This window comes from Drosophila obscura, unplaced genomic scaffold (genome assembly GCF_018151105.1).
Source record: "Drosophila obscura isolate BZ-5 IFL unplaced genomic scaffold, ASM1815110v1 contig_73, whole genome shotgun sequence".
Lineage (NCBI taxonomy): Eukaryota > Metazoa > Arthropoda > Insecta > Diptera > Drosophilidae > Drosophila > Drosophila obscura.
In genome coordinates this window covers 4,401,028-4,422,701 of record NW_024542865.1, presented here as the reverse complement: position 1 = coordinate 4,422,701, position 21,674 = coordinate 4,401,028, and the positions used below count along the sequence as shown (strand labels likewise).

The window sequence follows — 21,674 nt, the reverse complement described above, 5'->3', positions numbered from 1 at the left end:
TTTAAAACCTTTGAGAAGTACAAAAAATTAAGGTACATTGAACTCCAAGCGAGTCCGATATATTGTTGTTATAGCAAAATTTGATATTTTCTTATGTTTTCGTTCATTGATTGTAAAATGAATGCAAATAAATGCGGTATGTAGGTTATATAAGGTCACACAAAACTTGAAATGAAGTCAACATGCATCGATATGCTGTTTTAAAGTGTTTAATAATGTCTATATTTTTTGGGTATTTGCTCTAAATACATTTTTTTGTTAAGAAACTGTAAATAAATTCCACAAAATACCCTTAATATAGAGCACATTTTTCCAACAAGGTGGCAGCCTTCTATCAATAAATACATAATCCCCTACCGGGTGACCATTTAGGGTATATTTTTCTTTTTCTGTATATTTTGATATCAAAATTTAGCTACAATGCACATTTACAAACAGCATTATTTTCTGTGATTCAACTCCAAGGTGTTAACCAGCTTAAATAGAGAGTGGTTAATTTGGCTAAGCTCGTTTCTGTCCTCGGTATATTTACGGTATATTTTGAAAACTATAAGGTATATTTTGGTACATTTCTGAGGTTCAGACGAGTATTTTTTATCGATAAAGCCACGGTCACACTGCACTGCATCTTAAGCTACGGCCTCATGGTTTTAAATTGTAATTAAAATTAAGCTTTGATTATTGAACCGCCATAAAAATGAAACGTCGCGCCTCATTTGAAGGTTCCAGCTTGACAGAGCAGAACACGCGTAGGATGCGCCTGCAGGCCAATGCAATGCTGAATGCCAGCCCCTTCGATCCAACACCACTCGCAAAGTTCATACTGAATCTGGTAGGTCTCGGCTTAAAAAGCTCAATGTACCTGCTGGCGCCGCAGCTAATACCATGCTAATCCCATGCCCTTGCAGAAGCAGAAACCAGCCAATATTGACCAGAACGATCTGATGGCCGTACTGGAAGTGATCTTCGTCAATTTGCTGAAACGCGAGTCTCTGGAGCCGCAGGCGCTTCAATGGGATTCCCTGTACTCGGAGGCTTGGTCTCTGCTGCTCGAGCGCATTGGCTCGTCGTCTCAGGTGGAGACCACGATGGCAATGAAGGTGTGCATGTCCCTGATTAAGGGCGAGGCTGAAAGTCCCGTCGTGGAGGGAGACTGGCCCATCGGCAAGCTCAAAAGCATTCTCGAAATTTTGATCAATGGCCCCGAGCGTACCATTGTGCTAAAAGAGTTCGGCAAGTACACCAAATACCTCGATGTACTCAATTTGGCCATTAAGTTTGCCCTCGAACTGGCGCCCACCGGCGACTACCAGCATGATACCATCAAGGCGATGAACTATCTGTCGCTGGTACACCAATTGGATTTGGGCAAGGCGGTGCTCAATGCCCAAAAATATCATGTGGATACGAACAAGTCGCATCGCAGTTTCACCTACGAGAAGGCTCGCAAGAAATTGAACAAAATCTGGCGTGGCATTATCGCCTCAAGCAACGGCATAGAGGAGGATCTACACCGTATGGTGTTGGTGGTGCTGCTGGAGCGCATTTTGCCCCACATGGAGGATCCCATCGGCGTCACTGACTTCCTAATGAACTCACTGCATGAATATGGTTTGTCTGCTGGCACCTTTTACACCTTTTACACTTTTATGCAACCGAATTCCCTTTTAGATGGACCCATTGCCCTGCTGGCTCTGCAGGGCATCTTTGTGTTGATGCAAAAGCAGAACATCACCTATCCGGATGTCTATGAGAAGCTATACCAAATGTTCCATGCTCGCGTTTTCACCAACAAGTACAAGTCGCGCCTGTTCTACTTGGCCGACATCTTCCTAACCTCCACACATTTGCCGGAAAATCTGGTGGCGGCGTTTGTCAAACGCTTCGCACGTCTGGCGCTGAAAAGTCCACCCAAGGATGCGGTGATCATGATACGTTTCATTTGCAACCTTTTGCTACGCCACACCGGCCTGCAGAAGCTCATTCGTGGCGATCCGCTGGCCGAACAGGTCACGGATCCCTACAATGAAAAGGAAAAGGATCCGGTGAAGACGGAGGCCCTGAATAGCTCGCTCTGGGAGTTGCATTTCCTGCAAAAGAACGCCATACCCGAGGTGGCCAATGCAGCGACGTTTATCAACAATCCCCTGCCCATTATGGAGTTTGATCTGGGACCCCTGCTCGATGTGGAGGACAGTCGGGTGAGTAATTGCTGGTGTCCCTGCTGGTATCCAACATTAGCACGGATATCTTTCAGACTCTTATGCCCCTGTCAGAAGTAACTTTTTATTTGATTTTTTATTAATTAATTAATTTGTTTTGCTTGCAGATTTTTGATGACCTATTGAAGAGCAAGGCCAAGCAGTATATGCTGAGTTACGAGAACACCAAGACTTTGGCGCTGGCCAAGAACGACACCGTCACCAAGCACTTTGATCTAGTCTAGAATTTAGTTGTAATATTTAGGCCTAAGCCGGATGATGATTGTAGTTGTAGTTGAGCCCCCTAGGACGAGCCAACTCGGTTTGAAACCATTTGGATGGTGAAATATAATTTATGTTTCGTGGAACAAAAACTCTATTTGCCTGGACATGGGCATGGCTGGACATCGCTGCTGTTGCTCCTGTCGTCGGCTGCTGTTTTCTCAGTTCGGAGCAGGTGCGACAGGGTCGTATCAACGCAAAGTACACACACTCGGCTATGGAGAGGAAACTGAAGCCCAGGAACAGGCCCATCAGGCCACCAACATTAGCTGCAAATATGAAAATAGATATAAATAAATAAATCCATGGGAATGCTGATGCTGCAGAAGGCTACGCACACAGAAAGTCCGAGAAGCCAATAAACTCTGTCTGCTTGCTGGCCCGGTAGGTCTGATCCTTAAAGTACATATTTACCACCGCCACGTTGCGCTCCACATAGGCGTCGGTGAAGTTGAGACTGACATTCGGATTGGTCACGTCGAAGCCATCGTGCGAGATCTTCGTCGAGTAGGTTATCGTGTTGAAGTTCAGATCGAAGCAGCTGGGCAGGCACTCGTCCAGGCAGGACTCCATTGCCTCAATCGTACCCAAACGTATCCGCTGCACGCACTCCCGCTGCCCCACAGAGCAGATGGTGTCGTTGCGGTGCAGGCGCGGCATGTAGAATGAGACACAGCCACAGTGGCGGAGCAGCAGCCCCGACACGCATTCGGCGGCGCAGTTGCGCTGCGTGTAATGGGCAAACCAACGCAGCTTCAGCTCATTGCGGAACAGACAGCGCCTGTATTTGCGGTGCACGCGTCGCAGATGATTTTCCGTACGAATCTTGGCCGGATCGATGCGGAGCTTGGTCTCCATGCCGGGTGCCAGCAGGACGCCCGTCTCGCGCACATTGGGCGACTCGTTGGGACTGTGCAGGGCGACCTTGAAGCCAATGCTGCTCGATGAGGAGCAGTAGTAGGCATCGGCTTGCACGTCCAGCGTCAGAGACAGGCCCAGGGATTCGCCTGTGCCCTGGGCTGGGCGCGGATACAGCAGACTGCCCGGATACTTGTCGCCCCGCCTGTATCCCAGCTCCGCATGCCAATTGACAGCCTGGAATTCCTTGGGTAGGGTCAGATTTCGTTGCGAGAACAAAGCGCTGCACGAAAAACAACATAACAATTAGCTAACAAGGGCATATTGGCGTTTTGTGTAAATTTTCTTGTGAAAACTGCAATTTCCATGCAATACAATAATGCGTTAGAGCATTTAATTTCATTGAAAATACCAAATTATCAAATTTTCGCGCCTCTCTCAAACGCGCTAGGTCATTATCGACCAGGCCTTTGAGCGTCTATCGATCCATAAGAAAATTGAAATATATTCATGTCAGCCTGAGCTTACTGTAAAGTTTATTAAATCTACCAATATATGTACTTCTTAATGCCATTGGAATTCAACAAAGTTGGTTTTTAATTAATTACAGGCAGATACAAATTGACCCGCCTCATCGATACTTTTTACCTAACAGGGTCGCACTGAAGTGCTAAAAAATTAGGTGCGTCGTATAAGCAATGCTGTGCTTATTTTACTTATTTAACATGAATTTAATGTTTAATTTAGAGATTAACAATATATTACTTCAAGCTGCATAATCAATTAAACAATAATGTGATGAAACGAACACGCGCCTCATCGATAAGCAGCTATCGATAAGAGCGACTGCACGGACCATCGATAGCCTGGCTGCACAAAAATTGCGAGTGAGTTTTGCTGGCCAAAAGCGAGTGAATTAGGTAAAAGATGTGCAAATATACCTGCGTTTGTACATGAAGCGTGGATGCAGCATATTAAATACACAGCACAGGCCCTCATCGGTGACAATTGGATAGAACATTCTCGCACATTCATAGTCGTCGGCGCCGAAGCGACAGCCGATGACCATCGATTGGCATGGCTGCGATATCTGTGCGTGAGACAGGTCAGGGGCCGTTGAAATTTGGAATAACTTTAAAAAACACGCAGCTAATAACATACATACATTCATTATGAACTCCTCCCAGTTGGCTCGACCATCGCTGACCCGCTGCACATTCACACTGCGACGGCACAAAATCTGCAGCATCGCATAAGCGGCCGTGTCATTGCCGAGGATCGCGACCCTGCTGGCCAGGGCCTGGTTTAGATTGCAAATGGTGACGGCGGGAAATGGCTCATTTGTGATGTACGTCAGCTCCGGATCAATGCCCACTATCACCGGTGTGGTGTTCCACTTGTCGAAGGCGTCCTGTATGAGGTAAGCGGCCATGCCGACAACCGCCAGCATTGCGACACCAAAAAATACTCTAACAAAGAGTACGTGCTACCTTTAAGCCTCTGTAGCCACGTGCACATGTGCATGATTTGTGTTATTTACCTGTCGCTTTTGCGTAAGTTCCCATTATTGATATACTTAAGGCCATGTATAGTCGTGTTGCGACAGAACTCATCTGTGTTCCTGGCTAGTATGCGCCGCCACGTGGCCATCGATATGCGTGTCCTCGCCTGCGGCTTGCTGCATAACTTTGGGTATGGCTGGCGGCTCCAGAAGAGAGCCAATTGCCGGCGACTTCGTTGCGGTCGCATCTTCAGCCACTCCACGACTGACTGATTGGCCCCTGGCGTAAGTATGCATATTTTTACATAAATTTTCAATTTGTAAATTAACCAATTTGTTTATTTGTTCAATAGCGTGCCCGCTTGGCTGCCTCTCTGCTTGGTTCCTCTTCTCTGGCTCGCTGGTTTTCCTCCCCGGACATATTCCGAAGTATGGAAATTGTTCAACTCTTGCCAAAGTACACTGTAGGGGGGTGGCCATTGAAGGGCCATTTATTCGAGCTATATTATTTGTGGAAAAAAAGCAGCAGTGCCCGATCAGAATACATAAAGTCAGATAGCCCTTACTTTTTTTTTGCGTGTGCCTTGGTTTAACGCTCTCTCACTTTGAAGTCTTTCCAGTGGACATTCGCAGCATTCATTGCAGGCTTTAAAACTAAAAGACTTATTTGAATTCTGTAATCTTTAGGGGCATTTGAATCTGCTGCTGGCCAACCTCTCTTGTTCGATTCTTCACTGTGTCAGTCTCTGACCTAAGAATGGGTATGGGAATGGGCATGGGTTCGTAATAAGTGGATTTAATTCAAGAAATTCAATTAAAATCAGTCCGAAAGGGAGTGCAGTCGTCCATAAAGTAAAGTAAAGCTATCATATATCAAAAGTTGCATTTGTGAATGTGAATTTGTCCAGCAAGTGAGTTAAAGGCAATGTTCTCGATTTACTTTGGGCCCGAACTGGCTTTAATTAGAGCATTTTTGGGGGACAAACGACTGTCGCCTCATTAGGAGAAACACAGAGAACAGGAACGGAACGGTACCCAAATCGCCAGCAAAAGTAGAAACCGTAACAGAAGCCAAAAAGGAGCAGTAGAAGAGGCAGCACGAGGGCTCAAGTTAGTACGGAAACCCACACACACACACACACACACCTGGATATACTGGACACACTGGCCACACTGGAAGGAAGTGATGGAGAGAGAGAGAGGGTCAGAGGGTCAGAGGGAGACAGACACTGGAGAACCACAGAAAACGACACTTGAACGAAAATCAAATTAAAAGCTTCAATGGCAACAGACGACGCTGGCGCTGGCGATGGCGATGACTATGACGATGGCCAGCAGGACTTGGGTTGTGCCTCCTTGCCAGTCACCACATGCCACATGGCACATGGCACCTGCATACGCATACGCATCCGAACACGCAGAGAGACATACCCACGCACTTTGTATGACTTCATTGAAACAAGTTCATAAAACACTTAACCTGACCAAGCTGACCAAATGTCCCATGGGAATGCCTGACTGAGCCTCGACTGGATTGGACTGTCGGTGTACTGCTGCTGCCTCTGCTGCCTCTGCTACAGCAGCTTCTGGTTGTTGGTCTTGTTGACTTGTTAGCAGTTTATACTTGATGCTGCAATATGCCCCGTCTGGATCTGCACACACCCCACACACACTGGGGCACCCATCCCGGATGTATCCGCATCAATGAGTGACCAGGCTGGCCGACCATCAACGGAAAGTTTTTGCCTTTGGCTCTCTCCTTGGCCAAAGGATGTAAATGTGCTGGGGCATCATCAAAAGTTACCAGCAAATTGACCTAATCTATGTACATACATATGCCCATGGAGATGTATGCCTGCAAAGATGTGTTGTGTGCACATACATACATATGTAGATACTCCTATGTATGTATGTCTATGTAGATATGTGCAGATGGATGAACGTGGCAGTAGTTGGGAAGAAGAATGGTGAAATGGAGGCGTTCGTTGGCGCCCGATGTGCTTAGCCATTAGAAATCGTTTAGGCCGGCGACGACGCTGCAATTTGCGGCGGTTAAAAGCAGACCTGTGCCCCTAAATAGATATGTATGGAAAGGCCATGTGCATATCTATCCATCTACATCATATGGTATGCAGTACAGTGCGTTTTATATAAGGAAATAAGCTTAAATGTCACTCAAATCTTATATTGATAATTTTGACAAAATCTTTTAATCAAAGAAAATCTGGTAGAAAAAAAACAAGCCCTGAGTAAAATATTCATTTAACACTGTCGATTGAGGCTGAGGATGGAAGCTACCTGGCAATTAATACAAATAATAAGCTCCAAGCGACCCAAGCTGTCCACCAAGGAGCTAACACTGCACAACCTGCTTTTCAAGGGTAAGGTTCGTAAACCCATGCTAAAAATATTAGGGTAACATAATAATAACTTACTTTTTTTAATTTATATAATTTTTAATTCTTAGCGGACCTAATGATGTTAGTTTCAGTGTCTCAGCAAGAGAGTTGCCACTGTACACACTGTTAATCCTCCACACTCTCCTGCCTGAAGCCAGAGAACATGACGCCTGGAGTCTGACGTTTCGCCTAAATACGCATACGCATAGGTGCCTCAATTATCATGTGATTTTTGCTGGGGGCCTGCTCCATGTTGCATGGGCTATTTAAGCTCTTTAGCTTGCCGCAAGCAGACGGAACTTTCCCCCAAAAATTTGTATGGCGGAGATGGGGGAAACGAAGGAAGGTAAAGAGGCACCAGGAAAAAAAAAGGAGAAGAAGAAATCGGAGAACAGCATCGTGAAAAATCATAACTTACCCCAGGCTCATGCATATGCAGCATGCACCGCATGTGTGTGGGTGTACATACATACATATGCATTTATGTGTGAGTGTGTGTGTGTAAAAAATCTGAAAATGATAGAAAAATGATTAATTGCAGTTGGCAGTAGTTCAGCAGTCAGTTACTGCTACAGCTCCTGCTCCTGCTCCAGCCAGTGCAGCCAGAGCAAACCTCAGGGCCACACAATGCCAGCGATCCCTGGATGTTCGTCTGTGTGTGTGTGTTAGCATTCATGGCTACGAATGGATGTGTGTTTGTGTGTGTGTGCCACTTTGTATACCCTTTGCATGCACAGGAGTCATAACAGCAAAAGCTTTAACTTTGCATCATAGAGTGGAAGATCCAAATCCGAAAACTCCTAGCTTATAATATTTAATGTCTTAAGCATCAGCTGTAGAGCATGTTACCAAAATAGTAAGAGCTTAAGCTAAAATAGTGCCCAACTACAGGACTCTCTACGTAGCTTTCTGCACACCCAATCCGTGGAAACCTGAGGCCCTGAACTCGGGAAAACTTGAGCAACGCAACAAATCGTGTGCGGCAAAGCATATTCGGTAGATCCATGGAGATATGCACCTATCGGATCGGAGGAATATATTATTGAAATCGGAGCAAGATAGAAGTGAATTCAAATTGCATATATTATGCTCTTTATGTATTGTACCACACTAAAGAACTGTCTGCGAGTGTAGTCCAAGCTTCGGCTACAAATCTGAGCGTAATGGCGCTTCCTTTTTTTGCTGCTGGCTTTTTTTTGAGCACAACAGCAGCTGACTGCAGCGATATTAATGATAGATATGCGTTCGCTTGAATGCGCTGCTACCCTTTCCCTCAGTTTTGCCCTGAATTATACGATAATATTCCTGCACCAGTCGTGCAGGCGGGGTGTGGTGCTGATTTGAGCAGACGGTGGCTTTAAATGAGTGGAGGAAAAGTGGCAAAAGCACATATACATATACATACATATATACATACGTACATAAATCGCTGATATTTAAACAGAAATTACAACCATTTTGGCATGTCGCAGCGACAGATCAATGGCAAGAAGTGAAACTTATTGATTATGCACGTGAGTTTAAGCCCTTCAATTCAATGAGTTCTCTCCGAGCTCCATTAACGGTCAGCACCATAACGTTCAGTTAATTATTATTAAATGCGATTCAAGGCAAGGCACACAAGGGTCATATATGTATATATTGGGTGCCCGGATCATCAAGTAGTCAGTCCAGGGGTACGACTAAAGGATACGAGACAACTTCGGCGATCAACTTCCTGTAGTCGTGCAGAATATAAAATTTGGTAAATTTTTAAATGAAGTTATCTCATGAAATAAGTTTTGAAATATTTTAACCTATTTTCCTATTTTCTAGTTAATCAACGGCTCGAAGTGATATACAGGGCAAACGTTTCCCAAGAGTTCATGAAGATAGAAATTATATCTGCCCACCTATTCCACAGGTAAATTCTAAATCATAATCAAAATAAATCGAGGATGTCTTAAAATTATATTATTGGGAAACTGCCAATAAATTAAAACGAATGAGTGCGAGTGTTAAGCGGCTTGAAATTAGCGTAGATTGTAGCCTAATACAGGAGGAAACATCTATGAAAAATGCATTTTCGGATTCCAGTTCGAGTGTGGGTGATTTGAGTGACACAAGGACACAAACAAAAATTTGGCACTGGCCGTTCGTCCGTCCGTTCGCTTGCTCGTCGGGAGGTTCATTGTATGCGCATCGTTGCCTTTTTGGCACTAATTTCCATTTATTCATTTAGTTGCAACATTCATTTCGACAGACCCCAGCACAGACACAGACTCAGACAGACTGGGACTGGGATTGGGTCTGTGGGTGTGGTGGCTATGAGGCATGGGGGCGGGGGGATAGGATAGGATAGGATAGGGCAGGACAGGAACGGAACTGTTCGACTTCGTCTTTCATTTATCAGCAGCAAGCAGTGCAGTCGTGTTCGCTTCTGTCCCACTCTAAATGCTGATGAAATGATGCTAAGGAGAGTGACAAAATGTAACTCGGCGAAAATGTGACAAAAAAGGTCGTATGACAGCATAAACCATACAAACAAAACGATGGGAAAAGGCTTCAAAAAACTAAAAAAAAATAAAAAATATATGGGAAATGACAGCCAATGCTCTCTGCCAGTGTCACTTCTGCTTTTCCACTTTTCCACAGCTCCATTCCGGCATTCGCCTCTTGCCCTTGCCCCTTGCCCCGCTGGCATGCTGGCTCCACCGAACCACGAGTGGAGTTCCCATGGGTTTTTTGTTTGTTTGCGGCCAAGCCAGAGCTCAGTTGGTGTTGGAGGTTAGGGACAGGAACGAGGCTGGGAGGCCGGGAGACTGGGAGACTGGGCGACTGGGGTTGCTTGATGAAAGGGTTCAAAACTATTTTCAAACTATGTATTTAGCGCGCATTATATGGAGAGGGAGTGACAGAGTGACTGCCCGTACCGTACTGCCTTGCCCTTCGGGTCAGGGCATCATCGTCATCATCATCATCATTACCATCGTCCTCGTAGTCGTCATCAGCTTTGTGCCTGGGTCGGCATCTGTTTTATGATGTCCTTGCACAGTGGACATCAGTAGTTTAAATAGCAACTAAATCATTCCATAATCAACTTATTTCCAGTCTTATTTTCGCTGCTTTTAATTGTTAAATTTATTAATTAGTTTTAGTTTTCAATCGAACCTTTTACAAAATTTGATTCCTTTTTTTTGCTACCCTTCAACGATTGTTGGAGTAGGATTTTTCGAAAACTTCTGCTTAAATCGTTATGAAGAGCACACAAAATCAAGTTTGATCTTCCCTTTTTTTTCTATAATTTCTTCACATTCAGAAAACATTTTGTTATATTTTTTTATGCGCTATCATTCATAATTTACTCCATTGTTTCTGTCCAACTGTCGTACGTACGAATGTCTGTTTGTCCTTTGGACCCTCTCGACCGCTTTTGCCCACTTGTAACATATTTTTTGGGCAACGGATTAGTTGCACGTCGTGTTGCCACTTGAAGTGTTTATGTGAATGGCGCTTCACAGACAAACTCATACACACACACACACAAAAATACAGTAAGAGGAATACATATATACATACATACATATATATACAATGTGTGTATATTTATCGCACATATCATGCGACACTTAATAAAAACAATGTGCTCAACATGCCGCCTTAAATGGAAATCCATTTTCACTCCTTTTTTGCTTTTGCCCCACTCAGTGTCTCTGTCGATGGTCCCTCTCTCTGTCCCTGCGCCATGGAACTTACATATATAAGTAAGTATTATATGTAGTCTGTAGTGTGAGTGTGTGATATGCTGACTGGCTTTTGTTTGTCGAGCTATTTAAATGTCTGCATTTGTTACCCCATCTCCATCTGCATAACCATCTCCATCTCCATCTACCATTTCTTTGCTCCTTGCGGGCTCTATAAATTTATAATTAATTGTTTTAAAGCTTCCTCCCTGTCCCTGTTCTGTCCGCTTTTTGTGTGTGTGTGTGTGCGCGCTGTGGGTTATACAAGGGACATTATATCATTTTGTGGTTTTCTATTTATATTTTGCCCAATTCCAACTGGTTTTTGTTTCTGCATGCTCTCTCTGTGTGTGTGTGCGTGTGTGCTTGTTTATTCTGTGACGATTATAAGCTACAAGGCGATGATGCTTCATTCTTATTAATCGTTTTAGTAATTAGTAAAACTTGGCTAAAAAATCAACCAGAGCAGGCAGCTCAAACTACAGCTGGCGACCCACAAACGAAATTTGTACTATGAGATTTCTCTCAGTCATTTCCATTAAAGAATTTTGAATTGCCATTACTATTAGGTAACTTTCTTATAAGCCTTTTTTTACCATAAACCAACAGTACAATCCCCTCTCCATAATTCTTTGCTCCTTTTTCGTGACGAGGAAAAAAGGAAAAGCAAGCAAAATAATTTGTTTAGAAATCAAAAAGTTGTTCGCTTTGTTTTTGTGTTATTCTTTTTGGGTTTTTTGTGATATTAATTGAACTTTTTTCGAAAATTATTTGGTGACATAAAAAATGGGTTTGGGAAATTGGAAAATTCAGGCAGTAAAAGGTGCAAGCCGCCCAAAAAGAAATGTAATGAGAAAATTAGCTAAAAGGGTTGGGCAGGGGCGTTTGCTCGCTTGACAAAAATGAAAAATGAAATGGAAAGCAATAATATCCGATTTAATTTCCGCTATATATATTTTAAATTTAAGCTTAAACTATCATCGCCACACAGTACTCTCAATTTACTTTCGGAGCAAATTGTGCAAAATTAAAATTAGCAATTAAACTTATGGATATGGTACCCAGTACCGAGCACCAAGATGAGTGTCATGCAGTGGCAGTGCCATTCAGTTTATGTTCTCTGTGTTCTGCTGTAGAATATTTTCCTTTGCATTTTCCTGCCCCCGGGAATGGATGGTGCAGCTGCACAGAGCTGGCACGGAAACAGAATCGAGTAGAGCGATTTCTGTCATTTGTTTTGTTGTTATTACGAATTGCGTGTGAATTGTGAGGGGTGGGGCTTATGTAAATATCACACATTGCACAACACACCCACATATAAATACATATACATATGTATATTGGAATGGCAGGCAGTAGGCCTGGCCTTTTGTGTGTAGATATAAGAAATAAACAGAGCAAACCGTAGGCGTTGATGTTGCACTTTGCTGGTGCCTACGTCCGTGGTCCGTGGTCCGTAGTCCGTAGTCCGTAGTCCGTAGTCCAACCATTCATCCATCCATACAGAGATGCATATTTACATAACAAATATTAACATTGTGTAATTTAGTTGCTGTACAAAATGTCTACACGTTCTCTGTGTGGAAGGTGCCTGACGCTGGCATAAGGCTGCCACAAGTTGGAAGTGCCACGGAGATTTTATTTCTTTTGAAAATCCTTTTGGGGGATGAAATAAATTCCATAATTATAAATTTTATATGCTCTCTCTCGCTCTGCTGCCCTTACATTATTGTACTGTACTGTACCCGAGTTCTGGTGCGACCAAAAGGATCTTAACTTGGGGCCACGCACACAATTTGCACAGGACTTTTCGTCCCGGCATTAGCAGCCATCTCGTCCGGAGTTCTATTTCAGTTTAGCCTCGTGCAAACTTTCATCCACATCTCTCACTTTGGCAGCCGAAAATGTACACACAACTTGGTAGGTGTTGGTGTGCGAAGGATACCCATGCCCATACCCATGCCCATTCCATGCCATACCCATACCATGCCCATACTCATCCCTGCAGCTGAGCGAGCCACTTGAGTGTATTTATTTAAAGACAACCCAGGCACTTTTGCTTTTGCTTTTGCCTTTGCCCATCCATAAAGGCGCTTGCCTGCCCAGCCCACCCACAACGAGACCCACTTTTGCTATTATAAACTATTATTCTGTCTTGGCTGTTGATATTTTTCCAAATTTAATTGCATTTCAGCCCCAAACCAGAGTACATGTAGATACATTCCAACAATAAATATATATCTATGTATATAGACACAGAGACAAAAAGACAGATACATACAGATGCACAGAGCAGAGCAGAGCGGAGTGGAGCAGTCACTGCTGCCTGACAAGACAACTCAATTTGATGGCAAATCACATCATATGCTTTCCAAACACGTCCCAGCCCCAGTCCAGCCTCAGCCCCAGCCCAGCCCCAGCCCAGTCCAGGCAGCAGCAGCACGCAAAAATGTAAGTCACGAAAACAATTTCGTCAATTGTTGTTGCCACTGCTACTTCTACAGAGGGACAGGACAGTCGTCGCTGTCGCTGTCGCTGTTCTTAAGTAGCCAAGCGCCTTGAGTGGATTACAGCGCAACGAGGCGACATTATTGTCCTTTCCACCCTCCCTCCCCCTCCCCCTCCTCATACACCAGACCCACACTCCTTCATTGGGTTATGCGCCATCGTTATCTGTCCGCACGGACTGCTGGACAGCATTCGTAGTCGTAGCTAGGCTGCATTTGTGTGTGTGTGTGTGTGTGTGTTTTGGCTGGCCAAAAATTTGAAACAATTGAGTCGCGAATTAGCATTAAGTCAATCACTTGTCTAGCAATGAAACATCTAGAAAACGCCGAGCACGTAAACCAAATCTGTATGCCCACTCGTTCCCTTGACACGATTGGCCATAGGTTCGTCTGCGAAAGTTTTTGGTCAATGGCAGCCATTGATGGTATTGAAAGTTGAGACTTCCCGACTGCCTAAATGTTTCCCCCCATCTGAATCATCACCAAAAAGAAACGAGGAAATCAAACTTAAGACAGTTTGCTTCCATTTTTGCATTGGATCTTCTCTATGTGTGCATACAGAATGTTGTTCGCTCAGCACACTGAACTGAACATTCCCATCTGATCTAGCTCCTCCTCTGAAAATTTGATAGTATTTTTGGGCTTCAATTACCCTTGTGAATCCCATATTGGAGCGGCACAGTGGACAGGGGCGACTCTCAAGGTCACTGGTCGCCTCCATGAGAAGCAAAGAGAAGCAACCAGAAGCAAAACGAGTGGCCACATAGTACAGTCACTTGCCACAGCCTGCTTGATTTCCAAGCAAATGCAGCACACGTCATAGGGGTATCAAAGTATTCGGCAATTCGCCAGCATCCTTCTGCCCTTCCATTTTTATGAACAAACTCGAACACGGCTGAGACTAATTCTAATTCCAATTATGGTGACACTCTATGGATTTATAATTGACTTAAATGGAACCGCTCAAAGTATACTCCAAAATGCACTCGAAATCCAGACTTATTGCTATAACATGTTTCACTTATTTGAAAGCATGTTTCCAATATTGGAAAAATCTGCTATTGATCGCACTTGGATGTGCAGGTAATATATTAAATCCTGGAATGGAAAGGCTTCTACTTTCGATTGTCTGCAGCAGCATTTAAGCCTAAGAAACATATTCTCGAGGGAGTAGTCAGAACTTAAAATTGTACCCAATGAAGGAAGAAAGCTTAGAAATATCAACAATAAATAAACACAAATATCTCCACCATCAAATATTTTTATGCCCGATGGTGTCAGTCGTAACTTTTTCATGTATGATTAGAAGCTTGTTTTGTGGGTAATTAATGCAGCTAACGAAATGAAGTCACAAAAAAGATCTTACCAATCCCAACCAACCTGATTTTTGTGTGCTGTTCGTGCCAGAAGTTCCGATTACCACGAGCTGAGCTGATGAGTGCAGAGAATCTTTGATTAATATCAAAGTTTGCGGGAAACCAAAGCAACGTAGTTAAGCCCACATACATCATTGACAGCTCTCCAAAAAAAAAAAACAAAAATAGACCTGCCTTTTGCACCTTTCAATCTCAGTGCAGATGTTAAAAAAGAAACGCCACCGCCGTATTTTTGGGGTGGAGGGGGGGGGGGTGTTGAATTTTCCTCCCGGATTCTATGTGAAACCCATACCAATTTCCACGGCCCACTTTGCACTAAGTGCGAAGACACTTTAGCAAACAATTAATTGCCGTTAGCGGCTGCTGGCGACACACCTACCCAATTCATTTTCCAATCCCTCTCAGGGCTGCCACCAGAGCTTCCCGCATTTTTCTCTATCAGGATATAAACGAGGTCCGGCCACGAGTGCAGTCATCCTGCAGAGCAGAGCAGAGCAGAGCAGAGGAGAGGAGAGCAGAGAAAAGTGGATGTAGAGAGGACTAGAGGACGAAATGAAGACAGCTGCCAAAAAAGGCGTTACGTCGCCAGTTAAATGAAGACCCCGCCAGTGGGTGGATGGGAAGAGGGGGGGCATGCGACAGGACGAGAAGCAAATGCGGTACTCGGGCTCGGGCATCGGGCATCGGGCATTCGGATAGAAGGGTTATCATTACTTCCACATAATTTAATTTCGGCAGGCCAGCGACCATTTGCATTTCAATACCCAATACGCCGGAGGTTAGCAAGGGTGGGGGCTGGGGGAGCGGGTTCATTTGTTCTTTTTGTTGCCCGACGAGGACCAGAACCAGGAATCCGATTTCTTTCTCTCAAAGTTTTGGCTGCGCCGCTCGTTGCACAAACTGAATTGAATCACCCAAATTATTATCCCCGCTTCTATCTAGCCACCAGCCTTCTGCGCCGCCCCCCCTGCCCCCAGCCCACCAAGAGATCCGATACCGCAGCCGAAGTCTCACACGAAGTCAGTCCTCAAGCCACTGAGAAAAACAAATTGGAAATTTATTTAATTTAATTATTTAACTTTAAACTATTTGATAGTCCATAATTTTATTTCTCTCTAAAACTGAAAGTTATTACCATCAGCTACTCACTTTATTCTCATGAATATGCGTCTTCAGCTGCCTGATCAGCTGCTAAATGAGGTTCTTCGTAGGTTCTCCCTTTCTCTAGGATATTTAAGGTACAAGTGCATCCATGATTATTCATCTGCAGGTTTCCTTACACCGAACTTTATTATCCAACAAAAATTATATTCTTAGCCAGACATACTGTCTGGATATACTCGTTATTATTCTTCTTCAGTTTTTCAATCCCCTATATCCCCAGTTGAACTTTTCTCAAAACTTTTCTTTAATCATCTTTCCCTTTTCTCTCAGTGTAATTGACTGAGATGCTGGCGGCTTCCATTGCTGCTGCTGCTGCTGCTGTTGCTGCCAGATTTTCCATCATCATTCATAACAAAAGCAGTTGGCAGTTGCAGTTGCCTCCCTTCCTCCTTCCCTCCTTCCCACCCTGCCCGTTTCCCTCTTCCACCCACGTAGGAAAATTTTTTCAACAGTTTGTTTTGTGTGTTTTTTTTGGTTTTGTTTTGTGTGACATTTCCGTTTGCATTTGGCAAGCGGAAACGTCAGTAGCCCATTGGACAATCAGGCTTTGGACGTGGCCAGGAAGAGTTCTTGGTTTTGTTGTAGGACATTGTTTGGTGTTGATGGCTGCTCATGAATAACAAATGCCTGGGCGACACAGTAGCGGGAGGATACAGGTACGAGGACGGTACAGGACGAGTACGAGTACGAGTAGAGATCGCTATCATTTTACCTTTTGCATGGTCCTATCTCCCTTGTGCCATCTATCTAACTCCTTTTCAACGTAGCTGTTTGCTTTTTTCCTTTTTTTTTTTGTTGTACCCTGAAAGAAGGTGTCCATTAATTTTGCCTGTAGACCTCATCTTCCGCTGTCCCAAGCTTTCATTTTCTTCCATAAATATATTGTACGTATAGCAGTTGCTTCTGTAACTAATTTTCCGGGTAGCTTTTCTTACCGAACTCTCGCAGGGTATTCACTGTGCTTACCTCAATGAAATCATTATTTTCACGTTTTGTTTTTGTATAAATTGTTCACTGATTTGTGGTCAATCGAGTGCAAAGTCGAGTCCATCCATCGCTGGCCATTTCACTTGCCAAAAATGAAAGATACGAGCAAACTGACAAACAAATAGAAAAAAAAACCAAAAAAAAAACCACAAAATTTTTGCTAACCAATTAAATCATTTTTATAGCCAAATGCTGTACAAATTTAGGCTAAAGTCCAATTGCAAACACCGCCCCACCCACCACCACCACTCTTTGCCCACGAACAAGCTGTGCTTTTGATTGATGTTGAATAAAGCTTGGAGGCTGGAGGCTGGAGGCTGCAGGCTGTTGGCTGGTGGCTGGTGGCTAGAGCTGCAGCTGAATCCCAGTTTGAGTGGCTTTGGAGCCACGTTAACAGACAACAAGTCCACAGACGCCAGACACCAGACGCCGTACGACAGACGAGAATCGGCCGCAGTAATCAAAGCCTAAACGTCAATTTCAGTTCGGTTTTTCGGTAGTGGGAGTGGGAAGGGAAGGGAATCAACGAGTGGACTGGGATTGAGACTCGTACAGAGATAGACACATAGATAGGGGAATATGGTGGATATGGCTGGGAAGCTGCAGGAGAACGTCGATGTCTCATTGAAATGTCAATTGCATTTTACAATGGCCTCCTTCCTGGCGTGGAGTATTCCCCAATCCCCCCCCCCATACCACCAATCCCACAATTCCCTTCCATATATCCATTTCATATCTTTTTTTCTTTAGTTGGAACATCTATTGTGTCTCTCTATCTCTCTCTCTCTCTCTCTCTTAGTCACTCTGTGTGTGTGTGTGTGTAAGTATTTCAATAAGCCCGTAAAATGACTCAATACGAGTATCTGATGGATTGTTCATGCCTCAAATGTCAAGTGTTCGGGGAATGATGAACGTGCCATGCTGCACATAATATTTGTTCCGTATTCTACATACATATGTAGCTGCTGAGAAATACCCAAAGATTTAATCATATTAGTTTTCAGTTACGATTAAAATAATTCATTAAAGATTATTTTTTATAGTTTCTGACTGCTTACCCACAAAGAAATGTGTTAAAAATGTATTCAAATAAATTGGAGGGCTAATCTGTGGCTTAAGCTAAGCTAATGGATGAGGAGGGTGCAACACCTTTTGTTAGTCAGAACTCGGAAGGATCCTATATAGAGCCTTGTAGCTGCCGGTACGCGGTATGCTGTGGTTCATCAATCACCCCTCCATGCAGACCACAAAAATGTCTACTTCAAAGGCAAAAATCTATCAATCTGTATGCATTTAAAACATCGTCTATATGTACAGACAAATGTGCATTAAAATGTACACCTGATTCATTAGCTTCTCCTTTTTTGTGTGTGTGTGTGTGTGTCATGGCAATAACCATCTATCTGTATCTGTATCTCCTCATATATATACATACATAGTTATATACAAATGTGTGCATTGAGGGAATGAATGCAATAATCTATTGAGCCGGCTCGATTTAATAACTGGCGCGATTTGCTGTTTGTCATATTTCATAGTCCATGGCACGCCCATTACTAAGAGGACGCCCCCTCCCCCCCCACTCGTTCCACAAAACCAAAAGGATAAAAAGTATGGATGAGTATGGCAGCTATAGAAATTCATTTTTGTGCAACGCGGACACATTTGCCGCGTAGGAACGTAGTCCTTCGGGGAGTTTGGATGGGGGTGTGGTAGGGGGGCCATACGAGATGGACTGACAAACCAGATGGCAGCTACGAACCCCTGCCTGACTACGCCCCTGAAGGCCAGCTGCAGCTCCCCTAAGGAGCAGGCAGAGCATTAACGAGAACCATCGGAATTGAAATGCGAATGAAAAATGTGCGCTCTGCACATTCTGCTGCGATTGTCAAGAGCGCTAATAAATTTCCACTTGCCACCGCTCAATGCTCAGCCCAAATGCAACTCATCCCATCCCATCCCCCCCATCCCATTCCATCCAGCCCCTTTAACCGGATCCATTCCATCCAATCCCCTTCTAGCTTATTAGTCACCAACGGCAGGTTTTTTTTTTGTTTTGGTTTTGTTCTTTTTTTGAACATTTTGTATAAATCATTGCGGCCTTTGGGCGAAGGGAAAAAGTACAAAATGCGATTGGCATTTACTAAAAATGTGCAACTGTCACCTGAGTCGAGTGCTTGCATTTTAGAAATATTATGCTCAAGGGTGCTGTGGGTCTATGACCGATATTCGAATATATACATAGGTACATATTGTTGATAAATTATCATGGGAAAATAATGGCCAGATCCTGGAAGAACTTTATGTAGTTGGGAGTGCAATAATGCAAATTAATCATCGTGGTGCTATTGTTTAATTTTGAAGGATTATGTGGATAAATATTAATCTAAAACTTATGCTTATTCTCCGCTCTGCACTCGTATCATTCGCAATGAATGTGACCGTTCGCTTATGGGTAATTTTAATCGTGAACAAATCTCAATTTGCGCTTGGCATAGGTCAACAAATAAGAAGCAAAAATTGTCATACCAAGTCCCTCTCTCGCACATACATACATGTGTGTATGTACATCTAGCTGGGAAAAATTGAATCTCTTCTTCTTTGCACACAGATTGATTTGAACCCAAACCCTACAAAGAGCTACCCATAATCACATTCATTTGTGCTCCATCTAACATCCATCTCCAGCCCCATACACAGGGTTATTCCAGCCAAAATCTCAGCATCGTACGCTCTCGATAATTCACTTTATGCTGCATCCCAGGTACAGTTGTGTTCGGGTAATTACTGCACCGTTCATAAATACGAGCACAATACATACATTCTGAAAAGTGTCAAATTCAACACCAAGGCCAGTCCTTGACGTTTGTCCGGACACCACAACCAGAGCCAGAGCCAGAGCCAGAGCTCCGGGAGTGCCAGGTTAAAATTGAGGCTGGCTGAATAAACAAGCGGTCAGACGACGCTGTGTGTGCTCTTGCCCCCAAAACAAAACAAAAGCAAATAGAAAAAGTTTTTAGAAATTCGAATCATGTAACGAAATACGGTCCAAAATTCAAAAGTCCCAAAACACAGACATGCACTGGGTATGCAGTACGGGGTAGGGGGTAGGGGGTACGGGTACGGGTACGGGTACGGGTACTACGGGGACATGGAGCTTTAGACTTTAATAAGACTTTTGTGTGTCCAGGACTACCCACTATCCCTCCCCCTAACGCCTTCACCCATCGCTTCAGACAAAATGTATGTAAGCTTCAATGTTGTAATTTATGTGCCCGAGTGGGGGGCTGACATGCCTGAGCACAAGGTGTATTTTTGGGGGGGGTAAGGCCATGACCGATCATTGCTTTACCCCAAGCACAACACTCTCCGTCTCTGAAATACTTACAAATATCCATAGCTCACCAGTGCGAGTGTGAGTATCTTACCCTACCCTACCCTACCCTCCCTACCCCTTCTATCAATATACCTTGCTGACAGCCTTTGCTCGAACTGCAGCAAAATGCATTTGGCCATGTGTGTGAGTATGAGTGGGGGGTGTGCGGGTGTGCGGGGTGTGCGGGGTGTGCGCAACATGTGCTTATAATTATGTTTTCTCTGTGTGCTCATTTTTGGGGAATCGCTTGCCGTTGCTGCCCAGACACGTGCCTACGCCCACCTTCTGTGCATACAAATTACAAGCAAAAGCACAAGCACAAGCACATACAAACATACACATACACACGCACACTCGGACAGACAGCCTTCTTGTTGGCTGGCTGCCTGCCTGCCTGGGGCACGGCACAATCGGATCCCAACGAACCTGACCTCAAGCTGCAATTGTAAACGCTTAATTTGAGGTCAGAGTAACGTGCAACAAAACGCATCTAAGGCAGCTGCCAAAAATGTTGCCGCTTGCATTTCAAAATGCAACGCACAAAAGAAAACCAAAACAAAACACACAAAAAAAACACAAGGAAAGGATACTTTTCCCCTTCCCCTTGGCTAGCTATGCACATGATATAATAATCCGATTTGGATGAGCCTGTATAAGTTGTCAAAATTACTGGAATGGGTATCCCCTTCCCCTTGTCACTTGTCGCCAAGTTTTCCGCCTCTTAGCGCTTGATTTCTCTTTGCTTCTGATTTTCAGCCATGAATCTAAACCGTCGATATTTCTGGACACCTCTTGTTTGTACATAAAAAAATGAATTTATTATAATGCACACTTTAGTTGTTGTTTTTGAATTTATTTATTTATTATTTATTATTAATATTATTTATTATTAATATTATTTATTATTAGTATTATTTAGTATTAATATAATTTATTATTAATATTATTAATTATTAATTTTATATATTATTTATTTTTAAATTTGCCAGCATTCTTGGCTTAGCTGACGCGGCTTTATGGCTCTTGAAGTGCTGACCAAACGAGGCATTGAATATTGATCGTGCATGTTTTGATACATGTACATAAATACATAAACCTGATGACTCGTTATGTAAATACTTTTTTTTTGCTTCGCTCTCCCCTGCCAATCTTGCACTCCGCTTGCTTTAGGATCAATCCAGACACATTCAATAGAAAGCTCTCTTTGCATGCACTTATGCACTGCCTTATAGCTAGTATACCTTGGGAACACCTCCCCTTAAAAGTTGCCAGGCTGCCGCAGGGGCAGACAACAGCGACGA

General features: G+C 43.7%; 2 protein-coding genes and 1 long non-coding RNA gene across 6 annotated transcripts in view; 1 reads left to right on the top strand and 2 right to left on the bottom strand.

Moving 5' to 3' along the window:
* Positions 1-608: 608 nt before the first annotated feature.
* On the top strand, positions 609-2,738 carry LOC111065243 (nucleolar complex protein 4 homolog B). The gene is made up of 4 exons (XM_022353302.2): positions 609-832; positions 909-1,611; positions 1,672-2,201; positions 2,330-2,738. Exons 1-4 carry the CDS (start codon positions 698-700, stop codon positions 2,444-2,446), a joined length of 1,485 nt encoding a protein of 494 aa, XP_022208994.1. The 5' UTR covers positions 609-697; the 3' UTR covers positions 2,447-2,738.
* LOC111065242 (pickpocket protein 28) lies at positions 2,323-5,044 on the bottom strand. The gene is made up of 5 exons (XM_022353301.2): positions 4,882-5,044; positions 4,507-4,810; positions 4,283-4,431; positions 2,822-3,624; positions 2,323-2,752 (listed from the first exon to the last, which is right to left on the bottom strand). The coding sequence occupies exons 1-5, from the start codon at positions 4,989-4,991 to the stop codon at positions 2,469-2,471; spliced, it is 1,650 nt and encodes a 549-aa protein (XP_022208993.2). The 5' UTR covers positions 4,992-5,044; the 3' UTR covers positions 2,323-2,468.
* Positions 5,045-5,578: 534 nt separating this feature from the next.
* Positions 5,579-21,674, bottom strand: part of LOC111082186 — a 35,282-nt gene continuing 19,186 nt past the window's right edge. For all 4 annotated transcript variants that reach the window (XR_005968318.1, XR_005968319.1, XR_005968321.1 and 1 more), the window contains exon 5: positions 5,579-5,593. This is a non-coding gene — a long non-coding RNA (uncharacterized LOC111082186). The remainder of the gene's footprint in view (positions 5,594-21,674) is intronic.